The sequence below is a fragment of the Heptranchias perlo genome, chromosome 2 (genome assembly GCF_035084215.1).
Source record: "Heptranchias perlo isolate sHepPer1 chromosome 2, sHepPer1.hap1, whole genome shotgun sequence".
In the NCBI taxonomy this organism is placed as follows: domain Eukaryota; kingdom Metazoa; phylum Chordata; class Chondrichthyes; order Hexanchiformes; family Hexanchidae; genus Heptranchias; species Heptranchias perlo.
Window position 1 is genome coordinate 144,916,106 of NC_090326.1, and position 18,571 is coordinate 144,934,676.

At 41.4% G+C, this 18,571-nt stretch overlaps 1 protein-coding gene across 1 annotated transcript in view; it reads left to right on the plus strand.

The window, feature by feature from the left end:
• larp4b (La ribonucleoprotein 4B) overlaps positions 1 to 18,571 on the plus strand; it is a 105,837-nt gene that overhangs the window by 41,172 nt on the left and 46,094 nt on the right. The window contains exons 3-9 of the mRNA XM_068007836.1: positions 8,075 to 8,210; positions 9,730 to 9,894; positions 11,896 to 11,977; positions 13,156 to 13,292; positions 13,372 to 13,475; positions 14,654 to 14,764; positions 18,426 to 18,479. Of these exons, the coding sequence (XP_067863937.1) occupies positions 8,075 to 8,210; positions 9,730 to 9,894; positions 11,896 to 11,977; positions 13,156 to 13,292; positions 13,372 to 13,475; positions 14,654 to 14,764; positions 18,426 to 18,479 (789 nt within the window). The remainder of the gene's footprint in view (positions 1 to 8,074; positions 8,211 to 9,729; positions 9,895 to 11,895; positions 11,978 to 13,155; positions 13,293 to 13,371; positions 13,476 to 14,653; positions 14,765 to 18,425; positions 18,480 to 18,571) is intronic.

Consider the following 18,571-nt stretch of genomic DNA (forward strand, 5'->3'; position numbering starts at 1 on the left):
TTTTATTTGCTTTCTCAGACTTGGGACAGTCTTGGATTTCATCTCTGGTTTGTACTGAGTTATTAATATTGGTTCGTGAAGCAGTGAATTGCTGAACTTGGCCTTTATGCCCAGGAACTAGGAAAGGCAAAGAAAATCAACCAAGATGTCCACTTGCAACTATGGAGTTACAGCCCATATTTCATTTCTTAGCAACTTCAGCTCCAACCCATTAACTGGAATCCTCCAAAAATTGCTCTTATAATTTTATGTATTTCCAGCACAGTTGTATACATCAACACTCAATCTACATTTGTACCTGTTTTGGTCCTTGGCTTCATGCTATCCTTCATCCGCTCCTTTTAGAAACTTTGGTTTTCTTCATTTTCCTGCCCAATCATCATCTGACCTCGCTTCTTCTCGTTTGCCAACTTTTAACAGTTTCAGGTTCTTTGGCCCCAATAATTCTCTTCACCTTGATGCCTGTTTCAAGTTTTGGGTCTGTCTTGAAATTGTCTAATATATGGTGGTGCTGCTTACTCTGCTAAGTAATCTCTAACAGTAGCTACACTGTAGAGCAAAATATAAATCAGGAAATAAGGGGGGGGCTAGTTTAAAAAAAATGATGCCATAGTCATGGGCGATTTTAACTTTCACATAGATTGGACATATCAAATGGACAAAAGTAGCCCGGAGGAGGAGTTCATGAAGTGTATTCAGGACTGTTTCTTAGACCAATACGTCAGGGAACCAACCAGGGAACAGGCCATTTTGGATCTGGTAATGGGTAACTAAACAGGATTAATTAATCTGAGTAAAGGATTCCTTGGGAAGCAGTGAACATAACATGATAGAATTTAACATTCTGTTTGAGAGTGAGGATCTTGGGTCTGAAACTACTGTATTAAACTTAAATAAGGGCAATTACAAAGGAATGAGGGTGGAATTGGCTGAAGTGGACTGGGTAAACAGATTAGATGGTATGATGGTGGATAAGCAGTGGCAAACATTTAAAAAGATATTTTATGACTCGCAATGAAAATATATCCATGTGAGGAAGAAAGACTCCACAAAAAGGGTGAACCAACGATGGCTAACTAAGGAAGTAAAGGATGGTATCAGGTTAAAAGAAAAAGCATACAACATGGCAAAGATTACTGGTTACTGGTAAGCCCGAAGATTGGGAAAACGTTAAAAACCAGCAAAGGATGACTAAGAATAATCGAGGGAGAAAATAGATTGAGAGTAAACTAGCAAGAAATATTAAAAACTGACAGTAAAAGCTTCTACAAGTATATAAAAAGGAAAAGGCAGCTGAAGTAAACATTGGTCCCTTAGAGGATGAGACTGGGGAAATAATAATGGAAAACAAGGAAATGGCAGAGGAATTGAACAAATATTTTGTATCTGTCTTCACAGTAGAGGACACTAATAATATACCAATAATAGTAGGAAATCAAGGGGCAAAGGGGAGAGAGGAACAAAAACAATCACTCAAAGAAAAAGTACTAGGTAAACTAATGGGTCCAAAAGCTGACAAGTCCCCTGGACCTGATGGTTTGCATCTGAGGGCCTTGAAGGAAGTGGCTACAGAGATAGTGGATGCATTGGTTGTCATCTTCCAGAATTCACTAGATTCTGGAAAGGTCCCAGTGGATTGGAAAACACGAACGTAACACCCCTATTCAAGAAGGGAGTTAGACAGATGCTAGACTAACTGGTCTGTAGTTACCTGCTTTCTGTCATTGGGACAATGCTAGAATCCATTATTAAGGAAGTAGTAGCAGGATATTTGGAGACTCATAAAACTATGTTGACTCTCCTTGATTATAATGAAGGGGAAATCGTGTCTGACAAATTTATTAGAGTTCTTCGAGGAAGTAATGGGCGGGGTGGATAAAGGGGAACCAATGGATGCAGTATGTTTGGATTTCCAAAAGGCATTTGATAAGGTGCCACATAAAAGGTTACTACACAAGATAAGAGCTCATGGTTTTGGGGGTAATATACTGGCATGAATAGAGGATTGGCTAACAGAAAACAAAGAGTTGGGATAAAAGGGTCATTTTCAAAATGGCAATCTGTAACTAGTGGGGTGCTGCAGGGATCAGTGCTGGGGCCTCCAACTATTTACAATATATATCAATGACTTGGATGAAGGAACAGAATATTTTGGCCAAATTTGCTGATACCAAGATAGGTGGAAAAGCAAGTTGTGATGAGGACACAAAGTGTCTGCAAAGGGATATTGACAGGTTAAGCGAATGGGCAAAAATTTGGCAGATGGAATATAATGTGGGAAAATGTGAAGTCACCCACTTTGGGAGGAAAAATAATAAAGCAAAATATTACTTGAATGGAGAAATACTGCATAATGCTGCGGGACAGAGGGATCTGGGTGTCCTTGTACATGAAACACAAAAAGTTAGCTTACAGGTGCAGCAGGGGGATGGAGTATAAAAGCAGGGAAGTCATGCTGCAACTGTAGAAGATGCTGGTGAATCCACACCTGGAGTACTGTGTACTGTTCTGGTGCCCTTATTTAAGGAAGGATATACTTGCATTGGAGGCAGTTCAGAGAAGGTTCACTAGGTTGATTCCAGGTATGGAAGGGTTGTCTTATGAGAAAAGATTGAACAGGTTTGATATATACTCATTGGAGTTTAGAAGAATGAGAGGAGATCTTATTCAAACATATAAGATTCTGAAGGGACTCGATAGGGTATATGCTGAGTGGATGTTACCCCTCATGGGGGAATCTAAAACTAGGGGGCGTAGTCTCAGAATAAGGGGTCGCCCGTTTAAGACGGAAATGAGGAATTTCTTCTCCCGGGGGTCGTGAATCTTTGGAATTCTTCACCCCAAAAAGCTGTGGATGCTGAGTCATTGAATACATTCAAGGTTGAGTTCGACAAATTTTTGATTAGCAAGGGAGTCGAAGGATATGGGGGAAAAGGTGGGAAAGTGGAGCCATCTCTTACGGTCTTATGGAGTGTTTTGCAATGATCATATTATGTCATGTAACAATAGGATTCCCTTGTGATCTAACTGGATGTAGTGTATTTTGCATGTGCCCCCATGTGCACTTCTTCAATCTCTGAAGACGGACTGAGAAGCACTTGGTGAGCTGAGGCCAGATTCGAATCATTGAGCTACTTGATTTCGCAGACAGCAAGTGAACATAGAGTAACAGTCAAAGCACGTTTCACTTAACACAATCTCTCTCCTCTCCTAGAATCTTTGGCGGGGGCGGGAGGGGAAAGAGGATAGGGGAGATATTAAAGCACAACTTGTTTGTCTCTTGACATGGCCTTTCTTTGTAGACAACTTCTATCTGCAAAAACTGAACTCTTTTGCTTCCAGTGCTGGGCTTACACTTTGCAGTCTGTTTGAAACCTGTCTAACCATGCTTCCATTCCTCTGTTCCTAGCCAGTGGGAGGGCTGACACCGATGTCCTCATTAATGATTTGGCTATCCTCCACCCCCATTCCTCTTTGGGTGGTGTTTTAAGGCGAGCATCTTCTGTTCTCAAAATAAATGGGGGCCTTTCTGGCTAATGGGCCTGGGATATAAGAATTGATCCTCACTATCAGTTTGAAATAGATGGATAACATTCTATGATCTGGCCCATTCGAGTTCAATACGCATCTTGCCTGTGCCCTTTTTAAGCCTGTGCAAATTTACTTGGTTTTAAAACGCAACACTTAAACATAACAAATCCCAAACCATAATGGTGTGCATTTCATCTATACTTGCATTCCTCACTTGTTCTTTGATCTGTTTCTGCCTTGGGCAGTGCCTCAATCCATTTTCCATCTGTCATACCCTCCTCTGCCTGCCTCACTAACCTTTTTTTAACCCTATACATTTTCTCCAAATCAAGTGTGTTCTGGAATATATGCAGATTCTAGCTGTGTTTGCCTTTTCATAGCTGTCTTGCCTGTTGCATACAGTGGCATTTTATGGACACAATCTGTAACTAGAGCACTATCGGATACATAGAAAGCAGTTCAGAATAATTCCCTGAAAGTGCAGGCATAGAGTACAAGTGAAGAAGTAATGATAAACCTGTACAAAACGTTATCACAGTAGTATGTGCAAGTTTGGGCACTTAATTACAGAAAGGACATGCAAGTCATAATGTAGATTCACCAGAATGATGCCGGGGATGATGAGCTGTAGTTATGAGGAGAGACATGAGATCCTGAGACCGTTTCCACTGGAACAGAGAAAGCCAGGGGATTTGAGATTTTAAAATCACCAAGTGTTTTATAGGGTGAATCAGGAAAGATTATTTCTGTTTGGGATTCAGTTATGAGGGGTCATCAATTTAAAGTTGTCACTGAGTGCGGAGGGGTTAGGAGAAATTTCTTTACGCAGTGGGTTGCTGGAGCATGGAATACTTGACCAAAGGGAGTGGTTGAAGGCAAGACCATTTAAAGGAGCATTGGATAAATGAAGCAGAAAAATGAGCGTGGCAGAGATTAGTTTGAATGTTCCAGCAAAGAGTGTAAAGTATAGTGAGATGTATTTATAAATCAACTTCAAGTTAGATACCTCTTGAGTAGAAGAGCTGAGCAGTGAAGGGTGTGGGGATATGGTTAGAGATTTTGAAGACAGTGAGGTACACTTTCATGAGCTCTGAAAGAAGGGATACTAGGTGATAAGGTTTTATTAACATTTCCCCAGAAGTATAGTAATGTCGTGGTTGACAAGTTGGCCTCTAATGGAGAAGAAGTTGGCAACGTAGGAACAGGAGTGAACCATTCAATTCCTCAAGAAAGTTCAACCATTCAGTTAAACCATGGCTGGTCACCTCAAATCTGTACCATCATTGCAAATACCTCGATTAGATTAGCCCATAACCTTCTAAACATCAGAGGAATACAAGTCAAGTTTATACAACCTGTCCTCATAGTTCAACGCTTTAAGCCCTGTTATTCTGGTGACTGTGCAGTACCCCTTCCAAGGCCAGTATATATTTCTTGAGGTTTGGTGCCCAAAACAATACAGTACTCCAGGTGGGATCTGACCGATGCTCGGTACATCTGAAGCATCACTTCCTCACTGTTGAATTCCAATCCCCTTGAGATAAATGCCAACATTCCATTAGCCTTTTTGATTACTTTTTGTGCCTATGTACTAGCTTTGTGATTTGTGTGCATGGACATCTAAATCCTGTTACTCCTCTTAGCTCCTAGATGAGCAGTAATTCAGAGTCAGTGCAGTGGAGGATAAATTGAGCAAACTAGTACAGAATAATGGAGAAATGTCCAACTTTGTAAAATAGCCTTTGTAAATAAAGTGGATATGGTGCTGAACTGGCATCTTAGAATCTTACAGCGCATAAGGTGTCTGTGCTGGCTCTTTAAAAGAGCTGAACAATTTAGTTGCATAACCCAAGAAATTAGTCCTTTTCAACTACTTGGTACTGTAAGCATTATGCTGAACCACACAGTTTTTGCGAAAGTCTTCACAAATGTACTGTTGCTTCCTTTCAAATGCATGGCACAGCGGAATAGGATATGGAGGTTTAGGCCTCAGTATGACAGTGAAAACTATTGTGCATCAAAAGTTCTTGAAGGAGATCCCAGCCCTTGTGCTTCGGCTAGGTTTTTGGTTTTCTGCCCTGCTGCCATTGATCCTTATGGTTTCTGTGCTTAGTGAACTGGAAGTTTTGCGCATGTTTTGCACATATATTGTCTATCAGGCACTGGGCAGAAACAAGTTTGAAACTTTACATATCTCTGGCTGTGAACCATTTAGTTCAACTTTGTGAATGGAAAATTTATTATCCTTAAGTGTGTGGTTGGAATTTTTTTTGATGCTTCTGTTGCTGTAACAAAAACAAATGCTGGGACATTGCAACTTGAATTTGTCAGCACATCTAATGCCTAGAATTGCTAAAGGCTGTAGATTAATTGTGAAGTCAGAATTCAGTTACATGTTTTTAAATGTCTTGGCTTACAGTAACAGCAAATTGTTTGTATTGGCTAAAAAAGTTAGAATGACCAGGTATTGCTGCATACTTGCATTCCAAACTGGGGCAGGAGGTGCTCATCTGAAGCTTAGCTGAGCTTGAAATGAACATAACATCAAAGTGCAGGATAAAATGAGCAATCTTAAATGCACAAGATCTAATATTAGGAAGAAAGCTGACGAGTGCCCAGTCTTCAACCAATTTGGAATTGAACTATTGACAAGCCATAAAGGCTGAAATGTAAGAATATTTAAATTAATCTGAACAGTGTTGGCTGCTTTTGCCCTCTGCCTGGGGGGACGGGATTTTTTTCCCCCCTTCCCCTACCAATTTCCTTCACTGACTTCCTCTCAAACTACCAATTCTTCCTCCTCCTAGCCTTCCATCCATCACAACTGCCTTTGCCCTCACTCCACTTTTTTCCCACCCCGACTATTGCCACCTTTGCACCCTAAAGTCTGAGGGTTGTGCATCTGGTGTGCAACTAGTTTCCTTATCAACCACTGGACCTGGGTTGACCATGTTGAGCATTACTGTTTTGCTCCCTCCCTGCTCCACCATCACCCCCATTTGAAGGTAAAAGACTACAATTTTTTTCCCCTCTACATGAGAGACCACCACCACAAACCCCCTTGCTCCACCCGTCCATCTTCATTTGAAGTGCAAGGTGCAATGGATTTCTTTGCATCCAAGATTTGAGGCTCTGCTGCCACCTCCCTTCTTTATTCCCCTGGTCACACCTCTCAATGGGTATTTCTCGGATAAGAGAAGAGTTGCAAGTGGTGTACTCTGGGATTAGTGCTGAGCCTGAGAAACAAAGTATGGACGATTTGGGCATCGGGTGTGCTGCATAGAATTTTACAGCATAGCAACAGGCCCATGCCGGTGTTCATGCTCCACACGAGCCTCCTCCCACCTTATTTCATCTCACCCTATCAACATATTCCTTTCTCCCTCATGTACTTAACTAACTTTCCCTTAAATGCATCTAAGCTAATTGCCTCAACCATTCCATGTGGTAGCAAGTTCCACGTTCGCATCAATTTGAGTAAAGAAGTTTCTCCTGAATTCCTTATTGGATTTGTTAGTGACTATTAGTGCTATTTTAGATGCTCCATTGTAGAAAATAAATTTAAAGCCTTGGAAAAGCTTACAATGTGTTCTATCCATGATAATACTAGGGTGAAGAAACTAAAGTTAAGAAATGAGACTTGAGATATTGGGACTATTTCCACTGGAATGGAGAAAGCTTAGAGGTGATTTGAGGTTTTTAAAACTGAAGGGTTTTGATGGGAAAGCCTATTCCTTCTAGTTGGGGAGTGGGTGATGAGTATCCAGTGAGGAGAGAAGTTAGAAAATTTCATTACTTAAGTTTGAGTGTGGAGTACTTTGCCAAAGGAGGGGTTGAGGCATTACTGGTTGAGGTGAATTGACACCATACATGTTTTAAGGGAAGATTAGATAAAATTTGAAGTAGAGGGAAATACAAGCTAAGAGCAGTGCAGTAGGATTAGATTTGGATGACTCTAGCAAAAAGTAGGCAGACAAAGGGTGGACCAGTTGGCCGTATCTGCTGTGAAGCTCGGGTTCATTTGGCAGACCCTTAAAGCTATATCAGCCCTACCTTGTGGCGCTCCTTCCTTAGACTCCCCTTTCTTTCTCTCTCCTCCTCCTCCTCCTCCTCCTCCTCCTCCTCCTCCTCCTCCTCCTCCTCCTCCTCCTCCTCCTCCTCTCTTCTCCCTCCCCCCCCCCCCCCCCCCCCCAACCCTTGTCTTCTGAAAACCTATCTCTTCAACCAAGCTTTTGGTCACCTCTCACTAAGGCTTAGACAAGTCTGTTACTTTCTTCTCTGTGAAGTGCCTTGCAGCACTTTTTTCTGCTCTAAGGTACAAAATACAATTGCAAGTTGTGATGTTCTTAAGTTCTAATATTTTCATGTCAAATGAATAATTATTCAAAAGCTCATTCTCTTTTTGTGCATTGTTTTTTAGTCACACTTGCTCTGACATTTAAATCACTGTTTCTGGAACAAATTTTACTTCTGAAAATGCTTTTTTAAAAACAAATCTGCATATAATGAGTGTTTAAGTGGTAACTTTTCTTTGTTTCGGTAGGAGTCGGCCAAGGTTTCAGATCTGAATCCTAATGCTAAAGTATGGGCAAATCATGTGCTAAATCTGGATGCTGCTGCGAGCAATGCCTGTGAAACTTGGGAAGAGCCATTGGGGGCTCCTGAAACTTGCCCAGAAGGTATGGAATTCTCTAGTTTTTTTTCTTGATTCCTTTAGAATAAAAGATAAATTCTCATTCAGACCTATTGACTAACATGGCCAGCTGGTATCTTTAGAAGTGACCAAAACAATTAAGCTTGTCATGTAACAGTGACTTTGAGTAGGGCTGTTTCAGTGCTGTGGCTAAGGTGGAAATCTGATTGGAGAGGTTCAAACATGAAGCTGCAAGAAAGGTGTGCACGGATTTGGGAAGCGACAGTATATTCAAGGACTTGGGAGAGGTTGGAGATGGGGCAGTAGATTGCAAGGACAGGGGTGTTTTTTTTTGTGGGGGGGGTAATGACTGCAGATTTGAAAGGGAGGGGATTGTGTCTTTGAACGATTCCACCTCCAGTGTTGGCTAGCATGGGAGCCGGGAAGGGAAGTTGGGTTGTCAGCAGTTTAGTGGGAATGGGGTCAAGGGAGCAAGAGGTGGATATCATGGACATGATGAGCTTGGAGAGGGCATGAGGGGTGATGGAGAAACTTGAGAAAGTTGTGGGTTCAGGGCTAGTGCCGGGGAGGGTGGAAGGTTGGGCAACGGGGAGGGAGGGTTGTGGTGGATGCACCTGAATGGGTGGTCTCCATCTTAGTGACAAAGAAATCCATGAGCTCCTTGCATTTCTTAGAGGGGAGAATGTGGAGAGACTTTTGTAGGGACAGGGGGGAGATGTTTGGTAGTGGAGAACAAATACCGAGGGTTATCTTTTGCATTCCAGGATGATCCTGGAGTAGGGAGCAGTTTAGGCAGGAGAGCAGGACCCAATAGTGCTTGATATGGTCCAACCAGATCTGGCAATGAATGACTAAACCAAGTCTGCGTGCATTAGACATAATGTATGAACACTCAAGTTATCAAAGTTTACAACATAGAAAATAAAATGAGTCTGACAGAATTAGTGGGTCCAGTAGACTAACTCCCATATTATATTGGATCAAATGTGGAGACACTGGAGAAGCAGGAATTATTCTCTTCCGAGCAGAGAAGATTAAGAAGAGATTTAGGAGGTGTTGAAAATTATGAGGGGTTTTGGTAAGAGTAGATAGGGAGAACCTGTTTCCACTGGCAAGAGGGTCAGTAATCAGAGGACACAGATTTAAGATAATTGGCAAAAAATCCAGAGGGGAGATGAGAAATTTCTTCATGGCATGAGGTTTTATGATCTTGAATGCACTGCCTGAAAGAGTGGTGGAAGCAGATTCAATAGTAAATTTCAAAAGGGAATTGGATATATACTTGAAGAAATTTACAGGGCTATGGGGAAAGAGCAGGAGGGTGGGATTAATTGGATAGCTCTTCAGAGCTGGCACCAACATGATGGGCCCAATGGCCGCCTCCTGTGCTGTCTGATTATGAAATTTGAGGTATTTGGAAGATGGAGGGAAAGAGGAGTCAGAATTGTAAAAATTGAAATTCTTGCGCTTTCAATTTGAGATAGGTGATGCAAATAAGATTAGCTTACTGTAAATACAAAATTAATACTGCTATGTGTTTGCAGGATTTCAGACCAATGGTGATGCTGGCAAGTCATTTCAGAGTCCATCACAGGAGTCCTCTCTGACAGTTCCTTCCTCTGAACAACCAGAACTGGACACTGTAACACTCCAGTGTCCTGACTCTTTCTATTCAGAGTATGAGACGATGCACGGAACCAGACAGACAGGTTAAAAAAAAGCACTGCAGTTTAATTATCAAATTGATTCCCTTAAGTTCATTTCACAAAAGCATGCATCATACTACATTGTTTGTGTTTCTCATAATTCACATGACCAGTTGGAATAACTCTGCCATCTGTCTTCAATTGTGATTTTTGGCAATTTTAATGGGCAGTGGATTTCTATGATTTGCTAGCATGTCTGTTTGTTCACTTTGAACCAAAACGAACAGAATAAGGAATGCATGGAACACATTTGCTTCAATGGCTTCCTTGGTAACTTACTCCATATGTCAATTATTTGCACAAAGTAGTTATGCTTAAATTTCTTATTTATTCCTGCCAGGTTACAGTCTAAGTTGACCTTTGAAAAGAGAACTGTTTTGGTCCTGGAAATAGTGTATTATTGTGTCTGTGTGCATGGATGTGTTGGTGCATTTCAGATGTTGAACAATTTTTGGAATTATTTACACAAATTCTTCTTGAAGTCTTTGGTACTTCAGTTTAGGACCCAAAGTGATCGTATATTAACCCGGGATAAAAATTGTCAGTGGGCACTGTTCTAATGAATACCGCATATAGCTTAAATATAGAATGATATAGCATGGAAGGAGGCCATTTGGCCCATCGTGCTTGTACCGGCTCTTTGAAAGAATTATCCAATTAGTCCCACTCCTCTGCTCTTTCCCCATAGCCCTGCAAATTTTTGAGTATGTATCCGATTCCTTTTTGAAAATTAGTATTGAACCTGCTTTCACCACCCTTTCAAGCAGTAAAGTTCTCATGTCGCCTCTGGTTCTTCTGCCAATTACCTTAAATCTGTGTCCTCTGGTTACCGGCCCTTCTGCCACTGGAGACGCTTTCTCCTTATTTACCCTTTCATGATTTTGAACACCTATTAAATCTCCCCATAACCACCTCTGCTCTTCTAGTCTCCCCATGTAACTGAAGTCCAATATCCCTGGTACCACATTAGTAAATCTCCTCTGCACCCTCTAAGGCCTTGACATCCTGAAGTGTGGTGCCCAGAATTGTGCACAATACTCCAGCTGAGACTAACTGGTGATTTATAAAGGTGTAGCATAACTTCCTTACTGTTTATAAAGCCATGGATCATTTTTTTTAACACCCAAGAAGCTCGACACCATCTTGGACAAAGCAGCCTGCTTGATTGGAACCCCATCCATCACCTTAAACATTCACTCCATTCACCACCAGCGCACCGTGGCTGCAGTGTGCGCCATCTACAAGATGCACTGCAGCAACTCGCCAAGGCGGCTTCAACAGCACCTCCCAAACCCACGACCTCTACCACCTAGAAGGACAAGGGCAGCAGGCGCATGGGAACACCACCACCTGCACGTTCCCCTCCAAGTCACACACCATCCTGACTTGGAAATATATCGCCGTTCCTTCATCGTCACTGGGTCAAAATCCTGGAACTCCCTTCCTAACAGCACTGTGGGAGAACCTTCACCACACGGACTGCAGCGGTTCAAGTAGGCAGCTCACCACCACCTTCTCAAGGGCAATTAAGGATGGGCAATAAATGCTGGCCTCGCCAGTGACTCCCTCATCCCATGAAGGAATTTTAAAAAAAACTCTTAGGTTAGGTATGAGGCAAAATTTGCTCATTCTAACCCATCTTATAACTATGATTTTCACATCGTTCACCTGACGAAGGAGGAAGCCTCCGAAAGCTTGTGAATTTAAAATAAAATTGCTGGACTATAACTTGGTGTTGTAAAGTTGTTTACAATCATCTTATAACTGACAGACCTACACAAATTGCTGTATTGGGTTTCTTCTGGTAGGATTTAAATTTGCAAATTAACTTTGTAAAATTGGCTGCTACATTATAATTTACCTGTCAGCCAAACAATGAAAGATTCTGCTGTGAAATCTGGATGAAAGAAGTTAATAAATTGCAGTGTATTCGATCGATTTGAAGTCTGGTAATGTGCGAGTGCATTTTGCCTGGAGAAACTATAGTTTTCCTTTGGTTTGTAGGAGGAGGCGATCAGGCTTTATTGGAACAGCAAGAAGACCTTAGAGAGTTGCTGAAAAAGACACTGGAGTTCTGTTTGTCTCGGTGAGTACTCAACCGTTTTTCTAAATTTTTTGTTGATTTATACACAAAGATGAATTTTATTTCACCTCTGCTATTTTAGATTTAAGAGCTTTCCAATGTAATTTAACCATTTGGGCTTTGTGATGTTTAATGCCTGAGACAATACACATCGGTCAAAAAACTTCAAACTAACAGTTTTCTTAACAAATTGAGAATGAATATAAGAATCTCACTTTTTCCCTGAGCTTCCAAAAACAAAACATGCTTTCAGTATCTCAAAGCACTGTATAAATTCTGTATACAAAGCTTTAATGAAACATTCTGAACTGCGAAACATCAACTTACTGTTAGGTACCTGCATGTCTTGGGCATCCAGCATTGATTGTGGACAATCCAATGGTGATTGAGGACAAATACAGGAGTTGGTATACCTGTGCCAAATGAGTCATCTCTAAAAAGGAACCCTGCACCCTTAAGTTTTTTTTTCCTCCCAGAAGGTGCTGGAAGCTTGTAGATCTTGGAAAAACTATCAAAGAAATGGGACCCAGATGTTAATGCAAGAATGGTGGGGGGGGGAGAGTGGGTGGAGTGCAATGACTGGCTAGCAGATCTTGCAAAGTTCTTATAAGATCGATCTTCAGGACTGCAGAACATTGGCAAACATTTGCAACACAGCCAAGCATGGGAAGCATGATATGAATCAAGATCCAACTCCTTGGTACACAGGTCCATAATGCTGACCATGGGCATTGGTAAATTCTTTGTTGCAAAACATCACAGCCAAACCCAATCCACTTGAGACCTGAATTCCACATGCACATGTTCCATCATGGGCCACTGGACAGTGATTAGAAACATTTGCTTATGTTCTTCATCCTGCTTGAGACACTGAGGCTAATTGTGCTCCAATTTCTACCTTGGTTCAGATGAACTAACCAGGAATTGATTCTGCAACTTCTGTGTGGCTGAATACTATATCGAATGGGAACTTTATCCACTATCCAGTCAGTTGAACTATGGTTTTTTCTCTAATTTAAAAAGTCAATGTGTTGGCTCATTGGTACACATAATCAACATTTAGGCATACAAAACTTGAACACTTGCTCAAAATGTGCATACTTCATTAATATTGAACTTGGAAATGGGTGGCAATCTAATTGAAATTGTGTTTGTTCACATTGAATATAATTGTTTCGCAGAGAAAATCTGGCCAGTGATATGTACCTGGTCTCGCAAATGGATAGTGACCAGTACGTGCCAATACTGACTGTAGCGAACCTCGACCATGTGAAGAAACTGAGCACAGATGTGGACCTGATTATTGATGTTTTGAGATGTAAGTATGTGTTGCATAAAATGTGAAAAGCAGAATTTGGAGAAGAATTGTTGCTGAAGATATCCTTTAATTTATTTAGCACTGCCTTTGGTCCAAGTGGATGAGAAGGGAGAGAAAGTCAGGCCAAATCAAAACCGCTGCATTGTAATTCTACGAGAAGTACCAGAGTCTACACCCATTGAGGTAAGAATTGAGCCAAAACAGACACTAATTTAAAATAATAGTTGGATTTTAAAAAATTTCACCAAATGATACATGGAAGCTTATGAATGAATCTTCAAGAACTATCAGACTAATGGGATCTAGAAGTCAGTGCAAGGTAGGGGTACAATGACTGACAAGCAGGTCCAGCATTGTTCATGTAAGAAAGACCTTCAGGAATATCAGCACCATAGCACAGGAAACATAGCTGATGCACTGGATCAAGATCCACCTCAGTACACAGGCCCCATAGTGCTAACCTCTTGCTACGAGATCTGTGAGGAATCCAGGATCATTGTTAAATTTGGACAGTTACTGCAGTACAAATGTACATAAGGTTTATTTTTTTTTAAATCAATTGTATCTGGGCCAATTTTTCCTGCTGGAGAGAATAAATGGTGCCTTTTAGACTGGTGAATATTCCGAAACATTTTAGTCAAAGTGGAAAGGGGCATTTCTACTTAAGGGATGAATACATTGACCGATTTAGCTTGTTCCAGATGTTATAATAGTACTGCAGCCAACCCCAGTAGATAATATGTTGAAGCTTTAATTTGAACAAAACTCTTTGCTAATCTGCAGAGTAAAATTCTTGTGTGGGAGATTTAGAGGTTGCTCCCTTTTCAGGTTAAGATAGTTTTTCCCCTTAATTTGAAAGGCATATTTCCCTCTTGGATAAGTCACTACTATCTAAAACCACAGAAGAATCCCTTAGACCAGAGCTGAATTCTTTGTCTCAAACAATTTGGACTTTAGGGCCTATCAAGTTTTGGAACTAGTTGACCAAAAGGAAAAGTTAACAGTACAGTTGTTTTGCTTGTCATTAGAACTACTGCTGTGAAAACCTGTCAACTCCCCTATTCTTTGTAACCATGTAAAATGTTTACTACTGGGGCAACTTACATTATATGATAGAAAGACTCTGATCTCAGCAGTGATGTGCGGCGGTGCTAAGTGCTTCTCCACAGATTTGTGTGGTTGGGATTTAAGGGAGTTGCAAATTTCAAGAGTAATTTGCACAGAAATTGTCTTGTACTTGGATGCTAGAATTGACTTTTGGGAAGAAAAGATTTGAAGTCACCAGAAATGAGCACAAGTAAGTAGAACCTGCTCACATGGAATATGTATATAGTATATCAGCCAGCTAACTCTTTTTACAGGAGGTAGAAGCCCTCTTCAAAGGAGAAAATTTCCCGAAGTTCATGAGTTGTGAGTTTGCCTACAACGACAACTGGTTTATTACCTTTGAATCAGAGGCTGATGCACAACAGGTAAAGCCAATAATTCTTCGAAAGATTTTGGAAATTGTCACAATGTACACAGGATATCTTTTTAGCAGTTTAGATGCTTTGATACTCAGTTGTACTTCTGCGTATGCTTTCAGTACAGCACTAAGTTCTGGTAGTTATCTTACAAGATTCATTTAAACTGGGTGGTGCTGTGTGTTAGACACAGCCTTTCACTTCTGGGACCTGGGTTTAAGTTGAGCCCAGATTGATGGCATGAAAGTCATCTGTCGTTTGTAAGGATTGTATGTGGAAAACAAATTAGTAGCACAACTGCTAATTCAGAAGCCATGCAATGGCTTATGTGAAATTGGGATGTGGTAATATTACACTGGTGCAGTAGAGGGTGATCTTGGGGCTGAGGCACTGACAGAGTGAAGGACACGTTGCTCTGTGTCTAGCTGCACTGTCTGACCTAGGAGTGTTTGAAATGGAAAGTGTTCAATTTCCTGGGACTAACGCCTTTAACCTTGAATGCAGAAAATTACAAAATAAATACATGTCCTCCTTTGTCCTAAAAGCTGTAGCAATTTTAAAGCATTTTGCACTCCTTGTTTGAATCCCTCCAATCAGTTTCTGCCCCTGCCTCAGTACTGAAACAGCCCTTTTCAAAGTCACAAATGATATCCTATGTGACTGACCATAGTAAACTATCCCTACTCATCCTTCTTGACCTGTCTGCAGCCTTTGACACGGTTGACCACACCATCCTCCTCACCTCCGTTGTCCAGCAGGATGGGATGGCACTTGCCTGGTTCCATTCTTATCTACCCAATCGTAGCCAAAGAATCACCTGCAATGGCTTCTCTTCCCACTCACACACGGTTACCTCGAGTCCCGCAAGGATCTATCCTTGGCCCCCTCCTATTTCTCATTTACATGCTGCCCCATGGCAACATCATCCGAAAACACAAAGTCAGATTCCACATGTACGCTGATGACACCCAGCTCTACCTCGCATCTCTCGACCCCTCCACTGCCTCGAATTTGTCACACTGCTTGTAGTGGGTGAGCAAAAATTTCCTCCATCTAAATATTGGGAAGACCGAAGCCATTGTCTTTGATCCCCACCGCAAACTCCGTTCCCTCTGCCTGGCCACTGTCTGAAGCTGAAATGGACCCTTCGTAACTTGGGTGTCCTATTTGACCCTGAGATGAGCTTCCGACCACATCTGCTCCATCAAGATTGCCTACTTCCACCTCCACAACATTTCCCATCCCTGCCCCTGCCTCAGCTCATCTGCTGCTGAAACTGCATTCATGTCTTTGTTACCTCTAGACTCAAGTATTCCAACCCTCTCCTGGCCGGCTTCCCATCTTCCACCCTCCATAAACTTGAGCTCATACAAAACTCTGCTGCCTGTGTCCTAACTCTCCAAGTCCCGTTCACCCATCACCCCTGTGCTCTCTGGCCTACATTAGCTCCTGGTCCTGCAACGCCTCAATTTTAAAATTCTCATCCATTTTCAAATCCCTCCATGGCCTTGCCCCTCCCTGTCTTTGTAACCTCCTCCTGCCCTACAACCCATTGAGATCTCTAAGCTCCTCCATTTCTTGCCTCTTGCACATCCCTGAATTTAATTGCTCCACCATTGGTGGCTGTGCTTTCAGCTGCCTGGGCCCTAAGGTCTGGAATTCTCTCCACAAACCTCTCTACCCCTCCTTTTTAAGACGCTCCTTAAAACCTACCTTGTCGACCAAGCTTTTGGTCACCTGTCATATCTCTTTATGTGGCCCAGTGTCAAATTTTGTTTGATAATGCTCCTGTGAAGTGCCTTGGGATATTTTACTACGTTAAAGGTGATAATAAATGCAAGTTATTGTTCCTTAAATTAAAGCCTGTGGGATTAAAGGGACAGTGGTAGCGTGCATACAAAATTGGTTAAGGGACAGAAAGCAGAGAGTAGCGGTGAACGGTTGTTTTGCAGACTGGAGGGAAGTATACAGTGGCGTTCTGCACGGGTTGGTATTAGTACCGCTACTCTTTTGATATATTGATGACCTGGGTATACAGGGCATAATTTCAAAGTTTGCAGAAAACTCGGAAATGTGGTCAACAATGTGGAGGATAGTGACCGACTTCGAGAATATAGAAACAGATGAAATGGGCATAAAAAATGGCAGATAAAATTTAACGCAGTAGTGTGAAATGATACATTTTGGTACAAAGAATGGGGAAAGGGAATGTAAATTAAATGGTACAATTCTAAAGGGGATGCAGGAACAGAGACCTAGGAGTGTATGTATTCAAATCTTTTGAGTTGGCAGGCTGTTAAACCAAATGGAATCCTTAACTTTATAAATAGAGGCATACAATATAAGAGCAAGTAAGTTATGCTAAACCTTTATTTAACACTAGTTAGGCCTCAGCTGGAGTATTGTGTTCAATTCTGGGCACCACACTTGAGGAAGGCTGTCAAGGCCTTAGAGAGGGTACAGAAAAGATTTACTGGAATGGCACCATGGGTGAGGGACTTCAGTTATGTGGAGCGACTGGAGAAGCTGGGATTATTCTCAGAGCAGAGAAGGTTAAGGGGAGATTTGATAGAGGTGTTCAAAATCATGAAGGGTTTTGATAGAGTAAATAAAGAGAAACTGTTTCCAGTGGCAGAAGGGTGGGTAACCAGGGGACACAGATTTACAGTGATTGGCAAAAGAACCAGAGGTGAAGTGAGGTATCTTTTTTTATGCAGCAAGTTATGATTGGGAATGCACTGCCTGAAAAGGTGGTGGAAACGGGTTCAGTAACTTTCAAAATGGAGTTGGATAAATACTTGAAGGGAACAAATTTGCATGGCTCTGGGGAAAGAGCAGGGTGGTGTGACTAATTAGATTACTTTTGCAAAGAGTAATACACGATGGGCCGAATGGCGGCCTCCTGTGCTGTACCATACCATGATACGACGAAATGTGTGTTAAAAAAATTGTGGTTAATCTTTAGGAATAAGCTGCCTGAAAATGTAGTTTTTAAATCTGAGCATTTCCATCTGTACCCTTTTATAAGGGGTTTTCCAAGAATTAACTGGTCATACTTGGTTTTATTTTCTCCAGTTTCAATTTTGAATATTTATATGTAAATATTCAAGTTGGAGTATTCGGGTTCAATGACTTTTTTAGTAGCTTAGACTGAGCTTGGTTCTATTGTGAATCCATCTCGGTAACTTCGAGCCAACTTTGCCTTTAGTTATAAGTTTGATTTAATTTTTTCTTGGAAGTAATGAAACTTTCATGAAAAGTATAGCTGATGGCAAAACTTTTAAAAGAAATGGATTTTTTGTTATAGGATGTAATCTGGGCTGAATGTATTTGAAGGGCTGAGGTGCTGCGTATGGCCTTTTATCGACTGAACAGTTTTTTAAAAAAAAACACTTCATAGCAGAGGTGTTTTCCTATGCACAAAAAAGCTACTTCCATTAAGAGTGGCTTTGTGGCTGTATTGCCAACTTTTTGTAGTTCGAATCAACAATCTGCTGACTTTAAACTTCCGAATTCAAGTGGAGTAGCATTCCTACAACCACACCAGAGCTGGCATTTTAACTGAACACTAGTGTGCATTTCTGTAGCTTATCTTGACCGTGCACCACATATGTAGTGCTGTAACATGACTGGCCAGTTTGTGTTCTAACATGTCACTTATTTTGGTCAGGCATACAGATACCTTCGAGAAGAAGTAAAAACCTTCCAGGGGAAGCCTATAAAGGTAAAAGTTGCATAATATTTAACACTGATGTAGTTCCTGGATTCTTTTTGTTCAGTGCAGTGCCAAGTATTAACTTGAACCTGGGACTTCTT